Below are 25,398 nucleotides of genomic sequence, written 5' to 3'. Positions count from 1 at the left end.
ACAATATCGTATCAATAGGTAGGTCTCGAGAAACAGCCACCAAACGCGATTTCAATTTTAAAGGTAGTGATGCGCCGGGCGAGGCGGGCCGCACGTCGCGCCGTGTGCATGTATTTATTTGCAAATTCCGAATAGCTTTCAATATGTAGAGGTGCCACTGACTCCCGTCTGTCGATCTACTTCAATATCGCACCCGGGCAGGCGAGGCGACGATTGGATCGAACCAGGGCGACGCATGATAGATTGAGCGTCTCAAAAAAACAACGTAATTGAGATTTCTATTACTGAAATTGATTGCGGCCGATCTGTTTTTTTTCATGTTGGAAACGATGGAACGAGCTATGTTCAGAGTATCTCTGCGTGATCGAATCAGAAGTGAGGAGATCCGCAGAAGAACCAAAGTCATAGCTCAACGAATCGCGAAGCTGAAGTGGCAATGGGCGGGGCACATAGTTCAAAGACCGATGGACGTTGGGGTCCCAAGGTGCTGGACGACCCCGCACTACAAAGAGCAGTGTTGATCGACCTCCCAGGTGAACTGACGACATCAAGCGAGTCGCAGGGATTTGCTGAATGCAGGCGGCTCAGGATCGTGATGTCTCGAAGTCCCTACAAAATGCCTATGTACTGCAGTGGACATCAATCAGCTGATATGATGATGTGATGTTGAGGTGCCACTGACTCCCGTCTGTCGATTTCCTTCAATATATATCACACGGGCAGGCGAGGCGACGATTGGATCGAACCAGGGCGACGCATGATAGATCGAGCGTCTCAAAAAAACAACGTAATTGAGATTTCTATTACTGAAATTGATTGCGGCCGATCTGTTTTTTCATGTTTGTTTACATAATGTGAGTGGCGACAGTGTGCTATCGCGTTTTGGACTAAGTCTGCGATAGCCAGATATGCCTCAGTTTATGAAGGGTGTGCCGTGATAGCCCAGTGGATATGACCTCTGCCTCCGATTCCGGAGGGTCTGGGTTCGAATACAGTCCGGGGCATGCACTGTAATTTTTTCAGTTGTGTGCATTTTAAGAAATTAAATATCACGTGTCTCAAACGGTGAAGGAAAAACATCGTGAGGAAACCTGCATAAGAGGAAAATTTTCTTAAATCTCTGCGTGTGCGAAGTTTACCAATCCGCATTGGGCCAGTTGATGTACTATTGACCTAACCCCTCATATCCTGAGAGAAAACTCGAGCTCAGCAGTAAGCTGAATATGGGTAATGAATTGATAATGATGATGAAGGGTGGAAGTTTGTCAGCCTATGCTCCTATTATAGGTTAGTACGGTAATCAACCAACTGGTGTTTGAACGTGGCTTTGGAACGTAGCAGATGTTAGAGTTTAGTAAACCATTAACCGCCCAAGAATAATGCATATTTTTAAAATACATTTCTCGGTATTATATGAGAAATCATGGCCACAGTCATCTAGCTTCGCGGTAACGAACCCTTCGCAACACACCGTTAAAGAACTTTTTCAGCAGAACTTTAATGGTTGTCTCGAAGCCAATAGACAGATAAAATTTCAGCCTTTCGAAAATTAAGCATGTCTAACTGTAACAGGCTACCGGTCCATTACATAATGTGAGTGGAGACAGTGTGCTATCGCGTTTCGGAAGCTTCGGGCGGACGTCAATTTGTATATTGTCATTATTAGAGTCAGTGCGGAAAGTTTGGTTGCGTTCATCCATCATAGTGACGGGTAGGCGCCGACATCGCGCCTATAATACGTATTGATTTCCCACTTAGCGTTTTTCTTGGGAAGCGAAGACTCCACCCTTCCGTCCGAGTGACGCTTAACGAGCTGTTTGTCCTCCACTCCCAATGAGCGACACTACTCGCCTCCACTAATCCGATGGCGGTGATTTAACAAGGCGTGAAAAAGGGATCTTCAGAACAAATGTTTTAGTTCTTTGCCATTATTTTGAGACTACTGTGGAACGTCCATTTTGCTTTCAATGTGTAATCTTAATGCATTTGAATTTTAGTCATCGACATGAAATATAGGTTTTTTATGATTACGTCCGTAGGGTTTTTAGGTACCCAAAACGTAAAATGGGTCTCCGATATCCATCCGTCCGTCACCAGGATGACTGACTATCTCATGAACCATGATAGTTAAGACAGTTGAAATATTTACAGATGATGTATATCTGTTAAAGGGGGCTCCCATACAATAAACGTGATTTTTCTGTCGTTTTATAGTTAATAGTACGGAACCTTTCGTGCGCGAGTCCGAGTCGCAAATGGCCAATTTTTTCTACTTTCTTCAGAGCCTATTTCCACGCTTAGTTAGACCCTTGCTTGTGTTTCATTAATGCCATGATGTCAGCAGTTGCCCAAAGGCTTTTATAATCAAAGCTCCGGTCTTTTAAGTACCTGAGCAACTTCTGCAATTTGTTAATTATTTATAATCCTTAATCCAATGATTTATTTATTTGTATTGCAAAATCTCTTGATATATGGATAGTGTGCTAGCGTGTTTCGATGTAGAATTTTGATAGTTACTAAACGTATATAAACATTAACTTATCTTGTGCTGAGAAAATTTATACAAAAGACACGTACGATGAAAATATTATTTTATATACATAAGAAATTAATGTTTCACGCGTAACGCAATAAGTTCTCGGATAGTGTAGGTACGTTTATGTAAATTCTGAAGAAAAAGATTGCGTCACCAAGGTCCCCCGTGGGGGTGGAAGCGAGAACAATGGTTTCGGTTCTCACACGTGTGGAGGATTATTTGCATTCGGAAATAAAGAGAGGAATGATAAAAGAAAGGCGCGAGAGAGGCGCGACCCCACCCGGGGCGGGGGGTGAGGGGAGCGGGGGCGGGAGGGTGGCGGCGGGGGAGGGGGCTCGTTACGCGAACAATGGAGAAATAATGTACAGATTGCAGTGAGCGATGCGCCCGGCGCGACTCAGGTGTCTTAGCTGTGTGCGGACATCGCGTCTCGTGTCGTCAATGTAATGTAGCTAGTAGCTGTCGAGAGTTGTGTTATTACCCTCAAATTACACTTTACACTCAGCTGGCCTATTGACTAACTTTAGTCTTAGTCTTTAGCCAATATAATTAATCAATAACATTCGTATTTTTCGTATTCCGTAAAGCCTATTTATTCATCACAATCACAATGTTAACTGGGCAATATCCACTACGTCTACTTTATGATATGCATGAAGGGTTGTCAATAGCCACCGGGTGACTTTTTTAATTGATATGACAATCTTATATTAATAACAAGATAAGTAATTTTAATTAACATCTAAATATATAAAAGCAAAAGGTCAGTCATCACGATATCTCGAACATAACTGTGTTCGAGGAGTTAAAATTCGGCAGGGAGGTAGTTTATAGTTAGTAGAAGTTCGCTAAAAACGAACTTTGCAAGGGGGTCAGATTAAGGAGATCTAACGGTGGACAAAGTTGCGAGCGTCTTCTTATAAAAGCTCTTCTACATATAAATTAGCTTGTCTCTTGCTAATTATAACAATTTCAATATGATTCATTTGAAAACTAAAGAGTCATAAAGGAAGCCATGTAATGTAGACTCGTAAAAATCTTAGGACATTCAGAAGCATTCAGCAAGGAGTATATATTTTATGGCAAATATTATGTTACACTATATTTTAAAAGAGAAGAACAGTTATACGTATAGCACAATAGGTACCATAGTATTATTAAAAATGTTTTTTTTTTAATTTTTTTTGTATGTGTGTATAGTCCGTTTCCATGGAAACTTTGTTGTTAGTGACATTTTAATTTTGGCACCCATTACAAATAAAGTTAAAATTCGAATATGACTAGTTTATAGATGATTATTTATCGATTTCATCGACGAGTGAGAAATAGCGGAATCGCAGTCTAGTATGAAAAGTAGTAGGTATCTAAATTTGTTTGTCATCTATTACCATGATTTGATTTGATATGATTTTGAATCGGACCTGCCACGTTCCAAAAGCCCACCACTACACCACTTGTACTTACCTAATGTAGAAGCATGAGATAACAAACTTTTTATAAAAAAGCTTTTTATACATATAAAACGAAGAAGATCTGGCTATACTGGCCTTGCTCTAAAAATAGAATCTCTATCATAACATCTAGGTAGGTATACTTCACCAGTAGTATTTCACTATTTACAAACATAGTCTTAGATGGCACCTACTGTAAGTGCAGTACAAAATTTTCCATCGCACTTGCGAGTACCAACGAGTAGTTGCGTACGCGCAGCAGTCACACGATCTTCGCCATCATCCGTAATCACTGCTATCCATTCTGTTAAAACCACCCGGGGATAAATTAGTTAAGTAGACGCTTCCGTTAATCGTCGGTCGGTCGGTGCCGGGCGAGCGCTCTAAATGGATTAATTTATACTTACGAGGACGTTTTCGGTGTCACGCAAGGCTGGGGTGATTGTGTTGTGATTGCTTGCAGGCCTTTACGAGGTGATTCGGTCTCAGTGTCAAGTGAGTTAGCACTTGCACTGGAACTACAACTATTCAATTGTGTATGGGATAATTCATAACAGACCTACACTACACGTGTCTATCGTTTGCTTGCTATGTATAGGCTTCCTTTACGAGGTGATTCGGTCTCAGTAGCGATTGCTAATTGTAACTACAAAGTATTCAATAGATTATGGGATATTTTATAATAGATCGACACATATCGATGCTTAGCTTTAAAAATCTTTCTTTTACACTTTATCGAGGTGATTCGGTTGTATCGAGTTTTAACTGCTATAACTACCACATCTATTAAATTGGATTGGGATAAAAGTATAGGTATTATAACAGATTTATCTACAGGTGTCTATCTATCTTTGTTTCGCTTTCAACGTGTCAAATTATACTTTAATTTCGACTCAACAGTCTCTCACAGCCATACATACAAGTCGTGTGGATTACCTCGACTCCTAGCTCGAATGATGTTTAAGTACTGTTTTTGTATGGATGATGTAGGTAGCCAGGTGTCAAGTTAATGCGCACGGGTTATATACTTACATGAAAGGTTCGAGATATTGAAAAATACTTTGCACTGCCTCAGAGTTTGTAGGATCGTAAGAGTTAATAAACTACAAGTACTTATTGATCTTGAAATCGTTTAGGTCTACAGTTAGTCGCAGACAGTCATATCAGCCAACCAATTGTTGGAGCGTCTTATACGATAGTCAGATGTTTGTAATCCTGCAAGCCCGCGACATTTTAATAACATTGATCAAATAGAACAAAAGTATGTGGACCGAGCACTCGACAGAGATGAAAGTTAAAAGGGTCGCGGGGTGGCAGAGGCGGGGGGGTGAGAGGGTTGAATGTCTTATTCCCTCCACAATTCAGAGGTATTTCGTGTTTTTCATACGCAAATATATCCTCGTTACTGAAGCACACGTGAGGCTCGATTGCATGTACAATTGTATATACTTACTATAACATATACAGATGAAAGCGAGGGAAAGTGTTTCTACCAATCAACATAGTTGGGATGTTGTCGCGAATCAAATTTGACGCAGTAGGTACAATATTGGAAAGGGTAAAGCATTGTAACGATGGCACTATCGTATCTTATTAGGTGAATTCAGATGTTAATGATAGGCCTTATCAGGGTTTATTTATTAGATTATCTATTAATATATTTATTTTGGTAACTTTAAAAATAATCTCTGTCTAGCTACCGGCCTCGGATTTATCATCAGTTTTAAACTCTATAGAACGCAGATATGATGTTATTTAAATTGAATTGACTAAAGAATGTAAAATAAACTATTGGAAACTGCGCGTATGAAATTAATTTGAAACTCCGTGTCGGCAAATATACCTTATCCTACCGGCAAAGCAACGTACCGCTAAGTGATTTAGCGTTCCGGTACGATGTCGTGTAGAAACCGAAAGAGGGGTGGATCTTCATCCTACTCCTAACAAGTTAGCCCGCTTCTATCTTAAATTGCATCATCACTTACCGCTGAAAATGTGGGCAAGAGCTAACTTGTAAAGAATAAAAAAACAAAGATACTTATGCCATTTTCTCGACATCATCCAAAATCAGCATCTCAGCTGTCATCTCATCTTTGATAATGTATCCCTCCTAGTGCTAGATAAAAACCATTTAGAAATCTATCTCGTTTAGAAATCGTAAAATAGTATTCAAAATACACAGCAGTCCCTTGTTGACCGGGTAACAACCAGGAGGTTACTTTATTGCTAATTAATTTAGTCAAAATTCATTTATTTCAAATAGGCTTACTTTAAAAGCACTTTTGAAACGTCAGGTAAGTAATGTTAGATGATGGTGCTAATTAAAGTAGAAAACTTAAAGTTAAAGTCATTAGGGTTCCTAATTCTTAGTAGGTACATAATACAAGTCAAACATAGCAGGAGAAGTTGGAAGAGATATTTTCTCTCTCCAGAACAAAAAGGTTGGTCAGCAAAACAACTCTCAGTATTGAATAGAAGCAGGAATCATTATTATTTACATATATACATACATTACCCTAAGCCCGGCAACCTGGATTGTAACAGCGGGTCTAAGGTCTGTATCCCCTCTACTGTATGGAGGGAGGGCGGGCTCTATAGTAATCCATTAAAATATGCTGATAATGATGATGATGGTATTAAAAAACTGGAACCGGATTGGCTAGGAGATTTCTAGGCAACCTACTCGCAATGTATTTTTTAACATACTAAAGATATAAAACACTTTTCATCCATTAAACAGGGTGAAGGTAGTTTCTAATTTGGATCTTTTACTAATAGATTTTTTTGTAAAAATTCACTACCAACTCTAAGGACTCATTACAAAACAGTATTGGAGAATGAATTTTCCATTTAGAACATTTATAAAGTATAGTGCCTACCCTAGTTATGAAATCCGGCATGCCACTTAAACTATAACACAAATAGCAGATTTTAAAACAGTTCAAACACGAATAATTTTTTGATAGAAAACAAGTAGGTACATCATTGTAAAACAGCAAATGAACTTTTTGCAGCAAATTTACTTGAGGTTATGTGGAAAACAAGCCTATAACGGAGCATTAGTTAATTGTACATGCAAAGAATACATCCTTAAATGCATATCCCTACTCCTGTCAACCTGGGGTATAGATGTTAAGCCTTATGTGCCTATATCACTAGTAAATAATTTAAGTAGTTAATTGTTGATCTATTAAGCCTCAATAGCTCATTGGTAAAGTGGCTAGACTCATCAGTGGTGGTGGTTCAATCCCTACCCTCTGGACTAATGTCATACCGACTCTTTATATAGTATTTTCCGACTAGAGGGGAATGGTAATATTGGTCATATTAAAAAAAATATATGGCAAATATTTATTAAAAAACACTCTAGAGAGCTAAACACAACAATGTTGTGTGCAGAATCAAGCAATTTAATAGTAATATCCCAATAAGTCAATAGACGAGCGACGAAAACTTCTTTAGATAATAATTTTACTTTGTGGTTAAGAGTTAGGGATAAGGTTTAGATTGCTTCAGTCTAACTGAAGGGATTTCTTACAGAAGAAACATCCGACTTGTACAATTTTTTTGTTTCACACATAAGGGGCCCTGTAGTCCAGGGGCCCCGTATCAATGATATGGCTGATATGGCGGTAGCTACGCTTCTGGACAAAGGGTTGAAGCCAAATACAGCAACTGAGGAGATGATTTTATAATAATAAAAATATTTACACCTCTATTATCTGCCACATCTCAAAGACTCTTAAAGTCTAAACTCTAAAGTTGTCAATTCTTGTTCAAATCTTAAATCGTTAAACAATCATGAACAGAAAATACCTTCTCTTTGCAAAAGGACAGATTATAGTCATCATTATCAGCCTATTTTGTTGGCCTTTAAAATAGGCCACAAGGCCAGGCTTCCCTCTTGGATGGAGGAGCCCTGCGGAGCTTTTACCCACTATGCTGCTTCAATGCAGGTTGGCGGGACTTACTAAACTGAAATATGTGGTTATGTAACTATGTTTTGTTTATTCTATATTTCATTCAAGCTTAAATCTTACACAACACTAACCTCATTCTGATCAAACTCCTGCAGGTGCCTGTCATTCCGTTGTTTCTCATACAAAGCTCGAGCCAGTGCACTCCGGGGCCGATACAATCCATTCAATCCCGAGTTACTTGCCATATCTTCATCCTCATATGGAATAGACACAGGAATGTCCAGAATCGACTCGTTCAGTTCAGTATACCCATGTCTCCGACAGATATTGTCATAGTCCTTGGTGTAATGAGAGTAAATATCAGGTTTTGTACACGTGTGCCAATTATTGTCTAACAACACGGCACATATTAAATGTAAACTTACAGCAACTTGGAGAATTATGGACATCTACAGATTTTAGTTAGAACTTATCACAGATGATCTGTACCTTTGAACTTTAACCTCAGTGAGATTTGTTGTAAAGATTTTAGGTTATTTACAATATCACCAATAAATTACCACAAACAGCTTGTAAATCTCTTAAATCTAACTTAAAACAATGCAATTAATAAAACATTACTTTGTAAAAACCGAAAACCAACTTTGTTATTATAGTGACCTGTCAATGTCGATTTCAAAATTGTCATGTGTCAACGTCATGTGTGTTTTGAAAGAAAGCGCGTTCCGATTTACGAAAACTGCGAGATGAAACTGATTATTTAAATAATAAATATTATTATGTAGTGTGCAAAAAAGTCCGCATGTAACTCAGACTAATTTCATATTAGTCTGAGGCGTGTATTAAGTTTATTAAGTATTATTATAGGGTTTAGGTAGTGCCTGATTTGTAGCCTTAGCAGCCCTAGACCCCATGCTATGTACATAAAGTCGCCGCCCGTTTTTTAGCGTAATTGGTAAGCACTCAATAAATCAAAATCAGGTTAGAAATTAGTTAGGTACTACTAGTTATTTGTATATATATTTTTTGGAATTTATCTGACTAACTATGTATTTATTACCTTCTAAAAAGTAGTGGTTCAGAAATTTTCAAGACCACTCTTTTCTTGCATCTTCTTACCTGCATTATTAATCTCGTCAAGTAATAAGTAGTTTCGGTTGCGTCAGGAACTATTTTACTACTTTATGGTCAGGAAGACGTTTTCGATTGCGAAAATCTTTTTTATATTGTGGTCAATAGTCGTGGCCGCCTCATCTGGCCGGCCTATCTAAGAAACTATCAGTTAAAGTACCTAAAAAAAATTTGGTATACTTTATTTAACGGTGAAACTACGAAACTTCCTTTTTCACGTTCCGATACAAAATAAACAGCATCCAATGAGCACAAAGTGCCGAAGTATAGCTACATTACATACAATGATAATTTTATACTATAGATCGGTTACGTGCCTACAAAATCACCGCAAAAAGTGATCCGAATAATAGGCTTCAACATGCACAATTTTGTCTTTAAGTTCATTAAATATTTAAGTTTAAATAGTTTTTACAATTCCTGAACACACAACTCCACATTGTAGATGATATTCAGGTATTATTTGTTTAAATAACGTTCGTTGTTGACCACAACTAACATTGAGTTGTGTATAAATTTCCTCTTTTAAGCGCCTCATTTTTCATGCGCTAGTAACACATCTAATAGTATTTAATATCATTGCCTACATACGAGTATTTTAATAAAAAAATCACTTTGCATTGGTATAAAAATACGAACCTTATTTTGTTTTGATTCAACCGACGCCCGTGCAACTATCTCTCGTAAGACTGTATTCATCATTTTCGTTCAAAAACTACACGTCACACTTATCTGCTTAGTTATTGATCGATTATGACTGTTTATTAATTAACTAAGGACACAATCACATTCACAAATTCAAAATTGGAACTATTACTTCTTCATTGTAATGAGAGAAGACTTTGATTTAATTTAGAATACTATTTTATTGGTACGAAAAGTTCAATAAATCTGAATCTCTGTTCGGCCTTGGCCGTGACCGACCGTTCACTGTCTCGGCGATGTGCTTGACCACTTCTTAGCTTAGGGATTTCGTTACAAGTTACAAAAACGAATGCCTTTGCGAATTGAGATGTTTCTATTTTAACTGATTGAAAAAACTGTCAAGACCGTGTTGATTTTTCTTGAAAAAGTCTTGGCTCTACGCATTTTTAGAAGTTCAACCATAATTATTTACCTACATAATATGATGATCTTTAAAGATAGTGAAAAAATTAACTACAAAATATGAAATACTATATTAAAATAAGTAGGTACAAACAGGGGGATCCTGCATCGCCGAAGCTATTCAATAGTGTTGTGGAAGAAATTTCCAAACAATTAAAACTCTAATGCGACTCATACAGTGCCGATCGGTATTCGGTAAGTGCGATAATTATTAATTATTATCGCCGCAATATTTTGTTAATATTATTGTTCCTGAGTCTAAGCTCTAAATTTTCCGCAACAAGGGGAGTGATGTTTTTTGCAATTTTTTAACAGTGTTTTGTAGGTAATCTATAAACATTTTTTAAATATATATATATATACTTAGTTAAATAAATTAAAGTGTAATAGAAAAAATATAAAATGATTAGATAAATCTAAAACTATAACTAGGGTCCAGAATTTTCTATTTAAACTTATCAAAGCAATTGACTTTCGATTGTGCTATATGTTCTGTAATCTGTTCATGCAAAACTGAAACTGTCTTTGAGTATGAAATATTTTTTCCGTATCGTAAATTATAATACATATATTGATGATGATGAAACGATACTTACGTCTTCTTTTATCTTGGGCACTATTAAGTTATGAAAGCTTTTCATTTTCACCAACAATGTCCACTATCACTAAGTCTACTACAAATAAAATCTTTATTTACTAAACAGCAAACACACTTAAAGGTTATTCTGCACACGTGTTGAATTTAAATATACACAGCAGCATTGACAAGTATTGCCGCGTACATTAAAGGAAAATGTGTGAAATGATAAAGAATCATTCGTACATAGAGTGAGATAAGAGTTATAGCTTGTGTATTTTTTCAAATCCCTTGATAGTTATCTCAATGATAAAAGAACTATATCGTTAGTATCCGTATCTTGAATATTTACCTATAACTTAATGACCTTATTGATTAATGACAATTAATTAAAACGAATTACCGCAGCTTTTCGATCATCGAAAGTAACTTAATTTAATGAGACAAATTTATTTATTATTTTTCTAAACTAGAAATATCGAATATATTAAAAAAGATAAAAATATTTAATATTTTAGGAAGCTGTGAAAACTTTCATTGCAACGAGGTGTATTACAAGGAGGATTCTTTTCACCTAAATTGTACAACCACTGTTATATTTGCTAGTCTTGATGGGAAAGTTTTATTTAATCTTTTTAATTATAATTCATCGTTTAATCTAACAAGAACTCAGCTCCTAAACGACGTTTTTGTGTTCATATTGTACAAAAAGTTGTCGACTTCAAATCAAACCTCTTTAATTGCACAGTTACCTCAGGTCGACGATCGGAACATTGTTCTACATTGATTTTAGTTCAGTTTCTTATACTAAAACCAATTCACTAAACATTTATAAGATTGGTTTATTTATATAAATTCAGAAACTTAATAAAAATAAAAAATACTTTTAAAAATTGTAAAATTTACATAGTAGTTTTTGTGGTAATTTCTTTAGTGGTAGGTTTATTTATACTATAATATATCAACTACCTACTCGTAAAATCAATCATCGAAAACGTTTCAGGTCAGATCAAGAGTACCTTAAGCCGACGAAAATGTATGAAACAATTTATGAGAATGGAAGCAAGGGAGATATGCAGGATCGCGTATAGGCGATGAATCGCTGGCAGGAACTAAACTGCAAAGTTTACAACACCGACGTAACGCGGTCTGTCTATCGGTTTTTTACCGGATATACCTACTTCAAAGAGTGTGCACAGGAACTTTCCAATCTAGGTTCTCTATGCCCTTACGACCACAGAATGGTGAGACGCCATGAACGCTTCGTTTTGTTGATGGTATCCAGTCGACTCGCATGAAACGACATTTCTAATAAGAACAGCGAAGATGTGAATGAGAATGAGAGATGGAATGGCCTTCCGGCTTCTGTGTTTCCTAATACTTGTGATTTGTGCACCTTCAAGGCAAGGAGGTTATAACTGAATACCAACTTGAATAGGCATATTGTAGTCAAGCGCGCTCTAAACTAGACCTCGCTTTTTGCTTTCCACCAGGTATGACGGTAACCAAGCGCAAGTGGATGGACGTTTTTTTTTCGTGTTGAGTAAGTGCCGATAGCTCCATGTGGGACCACTACGGCGTCACCGGGGGGTTTGGGCGAGCGCAGAAGCATCGCCTGATGAGAGGCTGAAATAAAGATAGAGGACGGAACAACTCGGACCTCGGGTTAGAGGGCCATTCGGGAGGGGGTAACAGTCACCTGAGTGAATTAGTCCGGACGCCCCCAAGTCGATGGACGTGGTCCTTGCCTATCAATATGGGAATGAGGCGTTATGTATAATTACCTATAATATTTTGGTAAGCAGGTATTATAGCTACTCGTAAAGCAATAAAAAGTAGATTACTTATTGCACGTACACTCCTAGGTTGCTTATAACAAAGCAATCTAAATGCAATTAAAATAAAAACGCAAAACAATAGCTAATTTTGTGCAAGTTCAATATGGTGTTTCAATCACGCGCAAGCCCCCGCGGCACTGCGCTCGCGCCTGCGCGGGACATTTAAAATAATTACAAGCCATCGGAGAAACGTAACAGCCAGTGTTTTGAGACCATTACTTATTTTTTAATTCCAAAAAATGTTTTAAAAGCGCACACTTAGTGCTCGGCGGCAAACGAGACAATACTTTTTGAGCCGTTTCACCAACTGATTTATATTATTTTGGAACATTGTTGCCTTTATACACTTTTTGATCTGAAATAAAGGCACTTCTGTTTTATTGTTTTAGTACAGAGACATACTTATTTTAAAAATTAATTTGAGACACATTTGGTTGCATAGAATTTGGGGGATTTTAAAAATAGTAGAGCTTTCTGTGATAAGTGTGTAAAAGATTTGGATGGCTGTGTGCCTATTTGAATTGTATTTTTTTAATATCTAGAGGCTTTATCTCTCAGCTGATTTTCTTGTTTGCATACCTTACTGTTGCTATCATAAAGCAAGGCATTGGTTTTCCACTTAATATTAGGTTATCACAAGACCTGTCAGTCAATCACAATCGGTTCTGAGCCAATTTATCAATTATACCTACATTAACTTGAAGTGAATTTAATCAAATTCAGGATCCCCCAGTGATAACTTCAGTAAGAACCTCCCATTGCATTAAACATACCTAATATAAGTTTATCTGGTTGGTGAATTAGGTATAACACGCTCCTTGAACTAATTACTCCTATTATTGAGGTAAATTCGAAATTGCTCCTATTATCGAGGTTAATTCGAAGGTGTTTCGAAACAAAAGCAAGCGTTCGATTTAATTTAAATCCGTGCTCGTAGTTTTTGCACCCTTAACCGCATTCTCACAGCGACTTGATGCACTTCACTTCTGATTGGATCATTACTGAGTTCATCATACCCCGTGCGATCCTCGGGCGCGGACAGAGAAGGGGATACCTACCTCAGCTGTAGGGCTGCCAGTTTAGTTCCTTTGCATTGAAAGCAATTTGATATAGGATTCTTAAGCGATTGCCAGAGAAAGGTTATGTTTTAGTTAAAGTCTCTACTCGTTATTTCTCGATCTTTAGACGCTCGATAACCAGCACTGATTGAAGGAATTTCCGAATCCTGCGTGGGGTTATGAAATAATAAGCTTTCTTCCCCCATTCTCAGTAAAAAATCTCAGCATTAACAATCGTGTTATTACACACATTTGTTGAGAAAAAGTTCAAGCTATCGATCCAGGGCCTGTCACCTTGTGGCACGTCGATTATTTTTCTACAATTACAAACGTTTTGATCGAAAAATTGTATCTCAATGATATTTGTTATCGACAGGTCACGTAATCAAGTTATCGATCGGATCATATATCATATACATACAGTAATATATTTTTTAGTTTTCGATTCCAGAAAGAGAATCGACGTGCCATATGGCTACATCCCCTGGTCTTTATCATTAATATCTAACAGTGATCGTTGCCGAGTCAAAGCCCTAAGCCCTAAGCCTATTATCACCTTAAGTCTACGCTCATTTAAGGAGGAAGGCCTGGCTCTTAAGTGGTAAATTGCCTGATAGTGAATGAAATGAGAGAAAGATCTCAAAAACTTTGGCGGGGCAGCCCTACTGTGTGAAAAAGAAAGAGCCGCACGCAGGCCGGCCACATCGCCCAGGAATTATTTCATATCATGATTATTGGAACTTTATTGCACTCCGTAACTAACAATTGACATTAGGAAATGCAATTTCATATTGATTTCGTAATCTCGGCCGTCGTTTATTTTTATCAATGCAGCAAATCTTTCTATGATTTGCGGCTAACCATCTTCAGTCACATTCGTTTTGTTGTGGTGGATCTTCGTTCGGTGGAAACGTCATTAATAGCCTGCCGGGTATTAAGACGGTTGAATTTCCACGTAGCTCGGCAGGAAATCGGTTTAACCGTCACAAAGGGTGGGAAGATGCCGAGAAATTATCTTTTGGTCGGAGTACAAACCGCTAAACAGGCAATTACACGTTACAGATTGGGGTATTGAGTGATCAAAAAATAATAATTTTTCACACCGGCCGGGAGGTGACGCGGCGGGCACGTAACGACGTCGGCCGCAAAGCTCTGGATCCTCTGATTTCGGCACGAATACAGTCATCACGTTTCTAATAAAAATCCCTCAGCCAGGCATCTGTAGTATTGCGTAACCGCATTTATTGCCGTTAATGGTGCCTTTCTTCGCGTTAATTTATATCCGAGCGGTCTCTATAACCATAACTCGACTTGTTATCGTTAAAATATATTTTCGTGCGTATCGTTTGCAGTAAACGTATCACTCCGAGCACTTAACAGTGCCATTATCTGTAATTATCACGCGCGGCGTTAAATATACAATGTTGCGTGGAGGAGAGGCTAATTTTGGGAATAGAGGGCTTCGTGCAACAGCCATAAATTTGTTAAAGCTATGCTCTTTATCGGAGTTCACATCATCAGCCTAAATAACCATCGTTAGCACTATATTAGACTAACGTATAGGTATGACTGGCTGTAGGAGATCTTAAGAGTAGCGGCATAAGGATCTCTTTGAGAGAGATTCTCATCTTATGTATATTAACTTTGAGTGTGAGGAAGAGAGTATGGCATTATTATTTCTGTCATCAATTTATTATCTAACTAGCTGACCGCACGCGGTTTCACCCGCGTGGTTCCTGTTCCCGTTGGAATACGGGTATAATAGCCTTTCTCGATAAATGGGCTAACTAACACTGAAAGAATTAAAAAAAAAAAAAACTTACTGGTAGTTCCTGAGAACGAAGGAAAGTATTCAAACAAACAAACAAACAAACTCTTCAGCTTTATAACGTTAGTACAGATTTATATTACTAATTCGGTACTTCATATGGTGCCCGTCAACCTTAAGCATGAGTCTATATCGATAATTCAGCTGTAATTTTGCGACTAGCTATACCCAAATCAAAATTCAACTTATCCGACAAATGGTCACTGGGATAAAAGTGACAATACATGCAGAAACCGTACGAACAAATTTATTTTATTCACACGGGGTAAAGGATAAACTGTTTATTCTTATTACATCCACAATTATTTAGATGGACGACTAGTATGTACTTAGTTTAAATCGAACTTATGGTTAGAAGAAAGGTTCCCTATAAATTATCAGGTGCGACAATAATCCGTACAAAGTAGCTACAAGGCATGGCCAATTAGACATCATCAAAAGCTAAACTAAAGACGGAATTTTATTTGTCATACATTTTGAATGGCAACGTTTACTCTTATGTGTTGTGACATGTCATGATGGCTTCTGATGTTTCGCATACAAAATGTATGATACCGATTCTGTTCTGATGCGTCACGACACGGCACGTCAGACAAATATAATTCCTCCTTAACATATCTACCTAACAATTCATTTACTTTATCTAAAGCACAGAATATCAACTACTTAATCTAACGCTTAAGCTAGTTCTGAAATAGATTTCAACTTGTAACTATGGGAATGTCTACTTCAAATCAAATCTGTCTTTCTTATTACTTACTAGGGCAACATAAACGGTGACCATTACTATTGAGATGGATTTGAATTAAACATAATTCGGATAATCGTGCTCGGGCGATACAATAAGACAAAGACGTTGCGGCCGACGTTGCTGAGGGAACGAAGGATTTCAATTTTGAACGTGATGAGGCGAGTTTTCATTTACGTACAGAGCTTGCGTTCGATGAGGTTCGTGTTTGTAATCATGCTATGTATGAATTGTGTGGTGATTTGTATTGAGGGAAGTAGTGTTATAAAATGAAATTTTTGGAAACATTTATTAGGTACCTCTTTGAAGCTGTAGGTGAGTTAGTACTTGTGCCTTTAAACGGAGGAGGTTCAGAGTTTAGTGTATACAATGAGCAATTTATATTAAGGAATAAAAAAATCTAGTGGAAGGTATTTTTGACGATGTTATTCATGATGTTATTCATAATGACCGAGACGGCTTAACATGCTGTCTGAGGCGCGGGGTTGTAACATCACCAATTTCCCAACTCTGGGCCGAAAAACCGAATTTAAACACAGGTTAACCACCTGTTAAAACGAGGTGGAAGGAATTGCTGGGAGCTGGGAATTAACCAAAGACGACTAACGATTCTCAACTTATTAAGTTTAGTACAATACTTACTAAATTATCAAATCTAATTTATTTTTAATGCCCAATCTCGCGTAATTCGATAAATGCTTTATCGAACTAAACTAAATATTTTTAAAATATTCTTAGCAATCAATTTTATGGTTAATGACATGAAATTCTCAAGTAGACAACCAAAAAAGTGTTGCTGCTTAATGAAATTTATAGCTTTTATCATTCCTTCAGAAAGAATGCGAAGTCGTGAGAATTCTCAACTAAATATAAATAAGAGCGCGTTAAATGCAATGGATTGGAGTCATACCTCATTACTAAAGTTGAAGCTCGATGACCGCCGACAGGCTTGGTAGTTCAAGATGCTAATTCGAGCTCTCTTCAAGATTCTGCAGGATTACATCATCCAGGTAAAATTCTACCTTATTATCTTAACCTGAAAGTTGAAATTAAAATGTAAGTTTCTCGTATAAGTCATACTCATCCTAAGAGCCAGAGGTGTTCGTTAGGCAGTTCCATAATTAAAAATTAAATTGACGCTTGCGCGCCGAAGTGTTGAATGTTGTACAAGCAATGTTTGAATGATGTTTTTGCGAAGTGTTCTTTTGCGCTGCGTTATTAATATTTACGATTTTGAGAATACACTTTCACGTCGTAATGGGTAAGTTCTTGTTTTTCCTCAGGAAATGTACATTTCCTATAATACTTTAAGACTTTATTGAATTTTGATGCAACCTCTCGTACCCACATCACGACTACGAGTACATACTATAAGTTGAGGTGAATATGAAATTTTTGAGGTGAAAACTTCTATGTTCTATGGTTTCGCGTCAGTGACTTGCTCATGAATGAAGCACGTGTCGGAAAAACGGGTTGACATCAGAAGCGGATTTAAAGAGCAAATCACGATTATCGAATGAAAATCGCACGTCTAATAATTCCCACTAATAATGTTACCAATAAACCCTCGAGTGGCAGAGTGAAGTCCCGGGCTTGTGGCCGTTGTATGTAGGGTTAAAGACGTCTTTTAAAATTAGTTAACACTCTCCTTCTCCACTCAAGTCATTCTTCCCGCCTATCCGAAAATAATCCATGAAGGATTATCCAACAAAAGGTGTGGACGGATCGAACGCCACGACAAAAATGAGATAGTAGCCTATGTCGCCAGCACTTGATTTCCTACTACTCTCCACCTAACTCATAGAACACTCCGTACTATCTCGGCTCGTGGCGACACGAACCGTCCCATGTAGTATGCTATGCGCCTTAGACACTTGATTAAGGCTCATAGCATATTCCAAAAAGTTTTGGTTTGGGGAAATCTCGTGCGTTCGCATCACCGACATGTTTAATTTGCTTAAAGTAACATAAATGTGTAGATATACAGCTGACGTACAGTATTGTATATATCTTTTACGTAAAATTGAATGGATTTAGTGAAAAGTGTAATATGTACCTACTGTTCATTGTTGAAAAAGTGTCCCTAAGTTTTCACTTCTATTAGCAGTGTCTATAACTGACTTTTTTGTCTTATGAAATCATCTAATTATATTTAAGGAATTGGGCATTTTTATTTACTTGTACCTACCCTCATTCAGAGCTCATCAACCATCGACCTAAATGGGAGCCATGTGGTACCTATGTTTAGGTTTCAAATCCATTTAATAGAAAATATGTGCCTTATATTGAAACATTCAAAAAACTGATAAGCATTTTCAAAGATAATTAACTAAAATTCTTTAATTTTTATTAACCCAAGACTGTAATGTTCAACACGCTGCATAATTTCACTCACTCATTTAGATTACAAAAACAAATTATGGTACATTCCCCACTCGTCACCACCTTGACCGCGCAAATAATTAAAGGCACTAATAATTACTGGTCGGTGCTTAAAATGCAAATCTTGTCGCCTGCAGAGTCTTCAAGATGTCGCATCTTTAATGTCAAAGTGGCATAAAGCAAGATTTGAAAATTTGTAGTCACTGCAGTAAAACAAGCAATGATATGATATACTCTATAATGTACTAATGGGATACATTTTGCATATTAGTAGTACAACAGTTCTTTGATTTTTTTTCTGGGGAAATACTAACACTATGTTCATACTGTTCCCGTTTAAAGGGTAGTGTTGCCTCACCACCCACCTCAGGGAGACGGGCACAGGCTAGTGAATTGTAGGATGTGTCACTTATATGTGTACTTCAGAGTGTTGCTCTTATATATTTCATTTAACACCAGGTGGACCACCTTTGAACTTGGACATGGATAATGAATATGTGGTCTTAGAGCTATTGAATAGTCACTCCTAAAACGAAATGTAGCGTTGGTAATCCCTCTTGGCAATCAAATACTCGAGACAGACGCTGCGGAACAACAAAATGGACACAAAACTTATTACATCATCATTGTGTTGTTAAATGATTTAGATATGTTGTTTTAATTAATGGTAAATTATAAATTCAACGAGGAAACATGAACTTATGATGATATTTGTGTTGTCACCATTATTTATTTATCTACATTTTTATTTATTACTCTTTATTAACACACAAGAAAACAAAAAATTGAATGTTACAATATGTTTAAGATCTTTGATTTTTTCAAACAGATTTAATAAAAATATATTTTTCAAAGTTAATTTATTTAAATTTTAAACTTAGCCAGTTTTATGTGTTGTCGCCGTGAAGTAATGTATGCGAATTGGCTACAGATAAGGGCACGAGATTTACACTTCGCCGTGTCATGTCTTGTACCGTTCGTTGACCCAACACCGTGTATTATTTTTTTAGGGTGTTCCGAACTCGTTTATCGAGGCACCATTAAATAATTTACACCTACCCAATTCCCTTTAATTACTTGCTGCGATGAAATTAATTTTTTTCCTTTTAATATACGCGGTGCGGCGATAATTAGGGGTTCAATTGAAATTTTTGGCAAGTGACGTGATTTAAATGCTTTTATCGACGGGAATAAAAACGGAATATTTCTTAACAATGTGCTTAATTAAATAATACTATTGAATTTAATTAATTAAAATATTTTTAGGCTGTGTATTTTTATTTCTTTATTGATTCTTTATTTGTTCACTACATAAAAACAAGAAATACAGAGACATAATATATTAAGAAATTATATAACACAAAAGGCAGCATTTTTTTTTTTCTCTCATTTATTTATTACTTCTTTTTTTTTAAATTTTTAACAACATAAGTATAATAAAATACAAAACATTATTAAAAATTTATAAAAAAAAATTCACCCTCCCGCTGCGGGACATTTGAGTGTCCAAGCAACCGGTGGTCAGGGCTCCAGAGTGAGGAACCTCCTCACAATACGCGCCGTCTCAAGAATCACTGCCTTTTGTATCCGACTCTTGATCCAACAGTTAAGCGAAAGCTTCTTAAGATGTTGGTCGAAGCTTTTCGCTATAAGACCATTGACTGAAACAACTATCGGAACAATAATAGTTGACTCAACATTCCACATGGCGGTAATCTCGTGAGCAAGGTCCAAGTATTTTGATACTTTTTCCTTTTCGGCTTTAACCAGATTATCGTCATGTGGAACAGTAATATCAACAATTATTGCACGACGCACTGACCGATCGACTAGCACTATATCAGGTCTATTGGCTACAATATACCTGTCAGTGATAATCGTTCGGTCCCAGTAGAGCAATGCACTGCTATTTTCAAGAACTGACGCTGGGTCGTACCTATAGTAAGGCATCTCAAAATCGATAAGGCCATATTGAAGAGCAAGCTGTTGGTGGAAAAAAAGGCAGCATTATCATTTAGAAGCAGTTTTATTATATTCATATTTAATATGAAACTCCCAGTCGGTATAATTTTGATAAAAAAAGTTTTATAATCGGAATAAATTTAAACATTTAAAAAATTCGCGTCTATTTGAGATCCTAAATTATGAATTTTTTGAAGTTGTTTAAAAAAGGGGAGTTTGTTTTATAAAATGTAGTAATTACTGATAATTTGGTAGTAACTTAGAGTTTTGTTTCGCTTTATACTTGTTCCATTGCAGTAGCGTGCAAGGAATCCGTAATGGCGGTATTAAAACCGAATTTGTCCTAAAAAAACGACTAATATTGTCATAGCAATTTTTCACAATTCTTTGATTGAAAACGAATACCGTGGTTCGGTTGGCACGTAACTTGACTTAATAATGGGAAACTCGTCATTTGCTCGCTATTATTTCGGGCATCACCATTTACTATGGCAGTTGCATTTTGAAAGTGTCATTTCATTTGTGTAGACTGTAGACTCCTAGCTCTTGAAGGATCTTGATACTTGATTTATGTGCCTACTTCTGGGCTATCTATCATCGATGCCTTCTGATTGAGCGTTGAGATTTCCTTCTGAATGGCGTGTTGTCAGCTTAGCGCATTCAACCCGTAGGAGACGCCTTGATGTGTTATCGTTAAACAAAAGTTCATATTTTCTTAAATGGAAAACGATATTTAGTTACGACGAATAACGTATCGATAGGTCAATAGGTTTCAAATTATTGAATGTTTTATTTATAAGCTTGCTGTAACATGTGACTGCGTATATTATAATTGGTAGGTATAGGTAGATACATTATACCATATCTATCCGTTAATTTTGACTCCCACACATAATATAAATGGTAAAAGGTCTATAATTATAAAAAATCGCATTAAAATGGATTGAGTAAGTACAAATTAATATTAATATTTTTACACTGTGATTATTTCTCTAGAAAGATAAATTTATACTCAGTAAAAAGATAATAGGTAACTCGTAGTTCAATACATTTTCAGCTACAATATACTGAAGTATTTTTTTCCTTGGTGTTTCACAACTTTCAGAAATATTACTCATTTACGAAACAGTCTTAGATAACGCGGCATTTACTCTTTTTTGCGGAAAAATCCTACACTATATTTGCCTCTTAGCTATAGAAAAATGGACTATAATCATAAGTGCATTAGTAACTCCGAACGATCTGAATAATATGTCCTTGGTTCGGTTATAGACGATATAAAAATGTTTACATTAAATTTATTATAATGACCGAATTTGAATTGTTTACGTTATGTTTATTACATCTAGACGCAATAAAATATCGCTAACATCTATCGTGTGATCTATATTCTCCAACAATAACGTTTACACTAACCGCCTAATGGCGGGAATAAATTTACAAATTTTGTTTACATTGGCCACTATAAATCGATGATTGAAATTGGGAATAAATCAAGATCAACTTATTGCTCTACTAACAATTTAACCCTTTTTATTGACTGCGAAAATCTTTGAATTATGCACGACAGGTCGCGCTGAATGTTATTTAATTTTATGACGATGTTTGCACGTTGATGGCTCTGGGACGGGGACGGAGTTTCTGGCAACTTTTTTATTTAACAATCCGTTCTTTAGTACATACCTATATTAATTTTCTAAAAGATTAATTTTCATATACCTATCTTTGAACTTGAATTAGCCCGAAATACTGTGTTTTGAGTGGATACGACAAGCGGGGTTCAAACTTTAAAAGGGTAAATTATTTTTCATCACCATCATATCAGCCGATGGACGTCTACTGCAGAACATAGACCTTTTGTAGGGACTTCCAAACATCACCTGCATCCAGCGAATCCTTGCGACTCGCTTGATGTCGTCAGTCCACCTGGTGGGGAGGTCGACCAACACTGCGTTTTCTAGTGCGGTCGCCATTCCAGCACTTTGGGACCCCAACGTCCATCGGCTTTTCGAACTATGTGCCCCGCCCATTGCCACTTCAACTTCGCAACTCGATGAGCTATGTCGGTGACTTAGGTTCTTCTGCAGATCTCCTCATTTCTGATTCGATCACGCAGAGATACTCCTAACATAGCTCGTTCATAAACAGATTTATTTATCCTGTCAAAGAGGGAGTCGCTGATAGAATAAAGTGTAGCTCCTGAAGAAAACTATGTTTACAGCTTGTTGGGATTTTATACATTGACCGGACTAGATCCAAGTTACTTTCAAACAGAAAAGTGGCTTATTGCTTAAGAATAAAATACGCATTATGTTGGGATTCAATACAGAAAGAAAGTTGGCATATTTATACTTGTACGTTTATTTTTCTCAGTTTTCCGTAAGCAACAACAATAGGCAACAAATCCCGTACGTCCGGCGGGAAGCGGCCGTGATTTAATACAAATTATTATTAGAGAACATAAATAACGCCGGTACGGGCTGAAGCTCCTTAATAAGTAATAAAGGGGTCATCGTTCATAGCAGCAGTACGGGGCGGAATTAACCCGGGCGGGACATATGGACATTATGGTGTTATTATTGCCAACGGCGGTGACCGAACGACTATCTACTCGTATCTACACGTGTTTTGTCTTATTTTCGATAGTTATTTCTATTCCGACGGCCACGTGGCGCAGTGAGTGACTGCTTTCTTCATCCATGAGTGTGGGTTTGATTCCCACAAAATGGAAAATATTTGTGTGATGCCGTAAATCTAATAACATTACTCGGCGTTTTTAAAAGTGCTTGTAAACTAAACCTATTTAATGATGAAATAAATATTTTTTTTTACTTTGACTTGATTTCGATTAAAATAAATTCGATAAAAATATTGTTAAAAATAAATAAAATACTGATATTCTATGTTATTTATTTTTAACCGAAAATTTCGCATGTGGTCCCATATTCACCAAGTCAGGATTTTATGATAAAAACCTGAAGATCTCGAGGGAAACTTTCAAAAATTATATGAATGACTAGTGTGTTCATAAATTTTTTCGTTAAGGTTTTTTGAAGGTTTGGAATCGATCTGATGATGGAGCCAAAATACAGACAAGGGAAATCCTCAACGAATTACAGCAATTTCCTTGTGTTTGGGCTTGATTAATTTATATTCACGAGAACTTTCCACCTAAATGGGTCGTGATTGTCATTAAAGGTCTGGTGATAAAGACCAAGGTTAATTAAGGGAACTCCTTAACAGTTTACAGTAGCTACCTTGTGTTTGGGCTGGATTTATTTGTATCGATGAGAACTTTCCACCTAGATGGGTTATGACGGTCGTTAGGGGTCTGATCATGAAAACAAAGGACAGTTAAGGGAACTCCTCCTCGATGAAGGAATTTTAGAATTTAAGGAGGGGAGGGAATGGTGCCTACCATACCCTCCCCCTCCCATCCCATCCCCCTCCTTAAATTCTAAAATTCCTTTCCTTTCATTGCTGATCAGTTTGAAGACGGTTCTAAGCCGGTGTCGTATTAATTTAAGCTGTTTCTAAAAGAACCACATTTCAATATTTATGGCTTGAATATAATACATCATCGGATTAGTACCGTCTTCAAACTGATCAGCAGGTAGAACATTATATGATTTTATTTTTCGCTTTTTAGTTTAGCGGGTCGTTTTTAGGTTTTGAAGTGGGTTGTATTTTTATTATCAAGTGAGTGGATGGTATAAAATGACTAACCTTGCACAAAAATCTTATTTTTTGAAGGATCTGAACTGAACCAAGGCAATGCCAATTGCGTCAGAGAGTTCGTCGAAAGTCGAGGAAGTAGGTAGGTAATAAATTCAATTGAAACTAGCACCGTGTCATATCAGGGAGACAGAATCAAGACCGGGAGCCGCAGCAGAAAAAGCTGAAACCGGTAAGTGGCTCAAGTATGCCTCTGACAGAGAGTTACATATTTGTACCTTTTGCCGTGGAGACCCTTGGGCCATGGAGTCGCAGTGCCAAAAAATGTTACCGAATAATTTCACCGCGGTTAGTTGCCTCGACTGGTGACAGAAGGGCTGCCTCATTTTTTGCGCAGAGGATCAGCCTGGCTGTCCAGCGCGGAAATGCAGCCAGTATTCTTGCCACCATTCCACGTCATGATTTGTATAGTTATTAGGATAAGTTATCTTAAGTTCCTTATTGTATTCTTTCTCATTGAAACTCACAATGATCTATGTCTAATAATCACAATTCCTTAGACGTTCTTATTAATCATAACCTACGCAGAAGGAAACAAGGTTAGTCAAAGGGTTACAAATCAATTGATCAACTCCCTCGCTGGCCGCCCTAGCATGCGTCTCACGCGCGCGCTAATAAAGCGATGAATGAATTGCGCCGATCATAAACAACTACACTGTTGCGGCACGCACCTGCAATATTAATTGCCTGTTCATTATTAGATACGGTTAACTTAATCAGTGAAAGTTGTTTGTTTGTTTTGTCAATTTAATTATTCCTATATATTCCGTTGCCTAGCTTACGTCGCTTTGGATATTAAGGCCCTGGGATCAAGTCTTCGACCAGACATAGACGTAAATACATATTCATTTAAGAGAATAAACGTACGTAATTACGGAATTATTGAAAATATACACGGCACATGTAAAGTTTTTTTTAATATCTTAGTAGCAATCCGGGAGTTTTCGTGATAGCCCAGTGGATATAACCTCTGCCTCCGGTTCCGGAGGGTGTTGGTTCAAATCCGATCCGGGGCATGCATGCAACTTTTCAGTTGTGTGCAATTTTAAGAAATTAAATATCACGTGTCTTAAACAGTGAAGGAACCCTCGTGAGGAAATCTGCATACCAGAGATATTTCTTAAT

General features: G+C 37.1%; 1 protein-coding gene across 3 annotated transcripts in view; it reads right to left on the bottom strand.

The window, feature by feature from the left end:
• The window catches only part of LOC112044712 (protein-L-histidine N-pros-methyltransferase), an 85,072-nt gene extending 75,092 nt beyond the window's left edge, over positions 1-9,980 (bottom strand). The window contains exons 1-2 of one of the 3 annotated variants that reach the window (XM_024080645.2): positions 8,333-8,587; positions 8,039-8,245 (exon numbers count right to left, since the gene is read on the bottom strand). In XM_024080645.2, the coding sequence (XP_023936413.1) occupies positions 8,039-8,245; positions 8,333-8,356 (231 nt within the window). In that variant the 5' untranslated portion in view covers positions 8,357-8,587. Of the gene's footprint in view, positions 1-8,038; positions 8,588-9,677 lie in introns of those variants that run through there. The other 2 variants (XM_024080649.2, XM_024080644.2) reach the window with 2 other exon arrangements.
• Positions 9,981-25,398: the final 15,418 nt, after the last annotated feature.

This window comes from Bicyclus anynana, chromosome 15 (genome assembly GCF_947172395.1).
Source record: "Bicyclus anynana chromosome 15, ilBicAnyn1.1, whole genome shotgun sequence".
Classification (NCBI taxonomy): Eukaryota; Metazoa; Arthropoda; class Insecta; order Lepidoptera; family Nymphalidae; genus Bicyclus; species Bicyclus anynana.
Note: the sequence above shows the minus strand (reverse complement) of the source record. Positions and strands in the feature narration are given on the sequence as shown.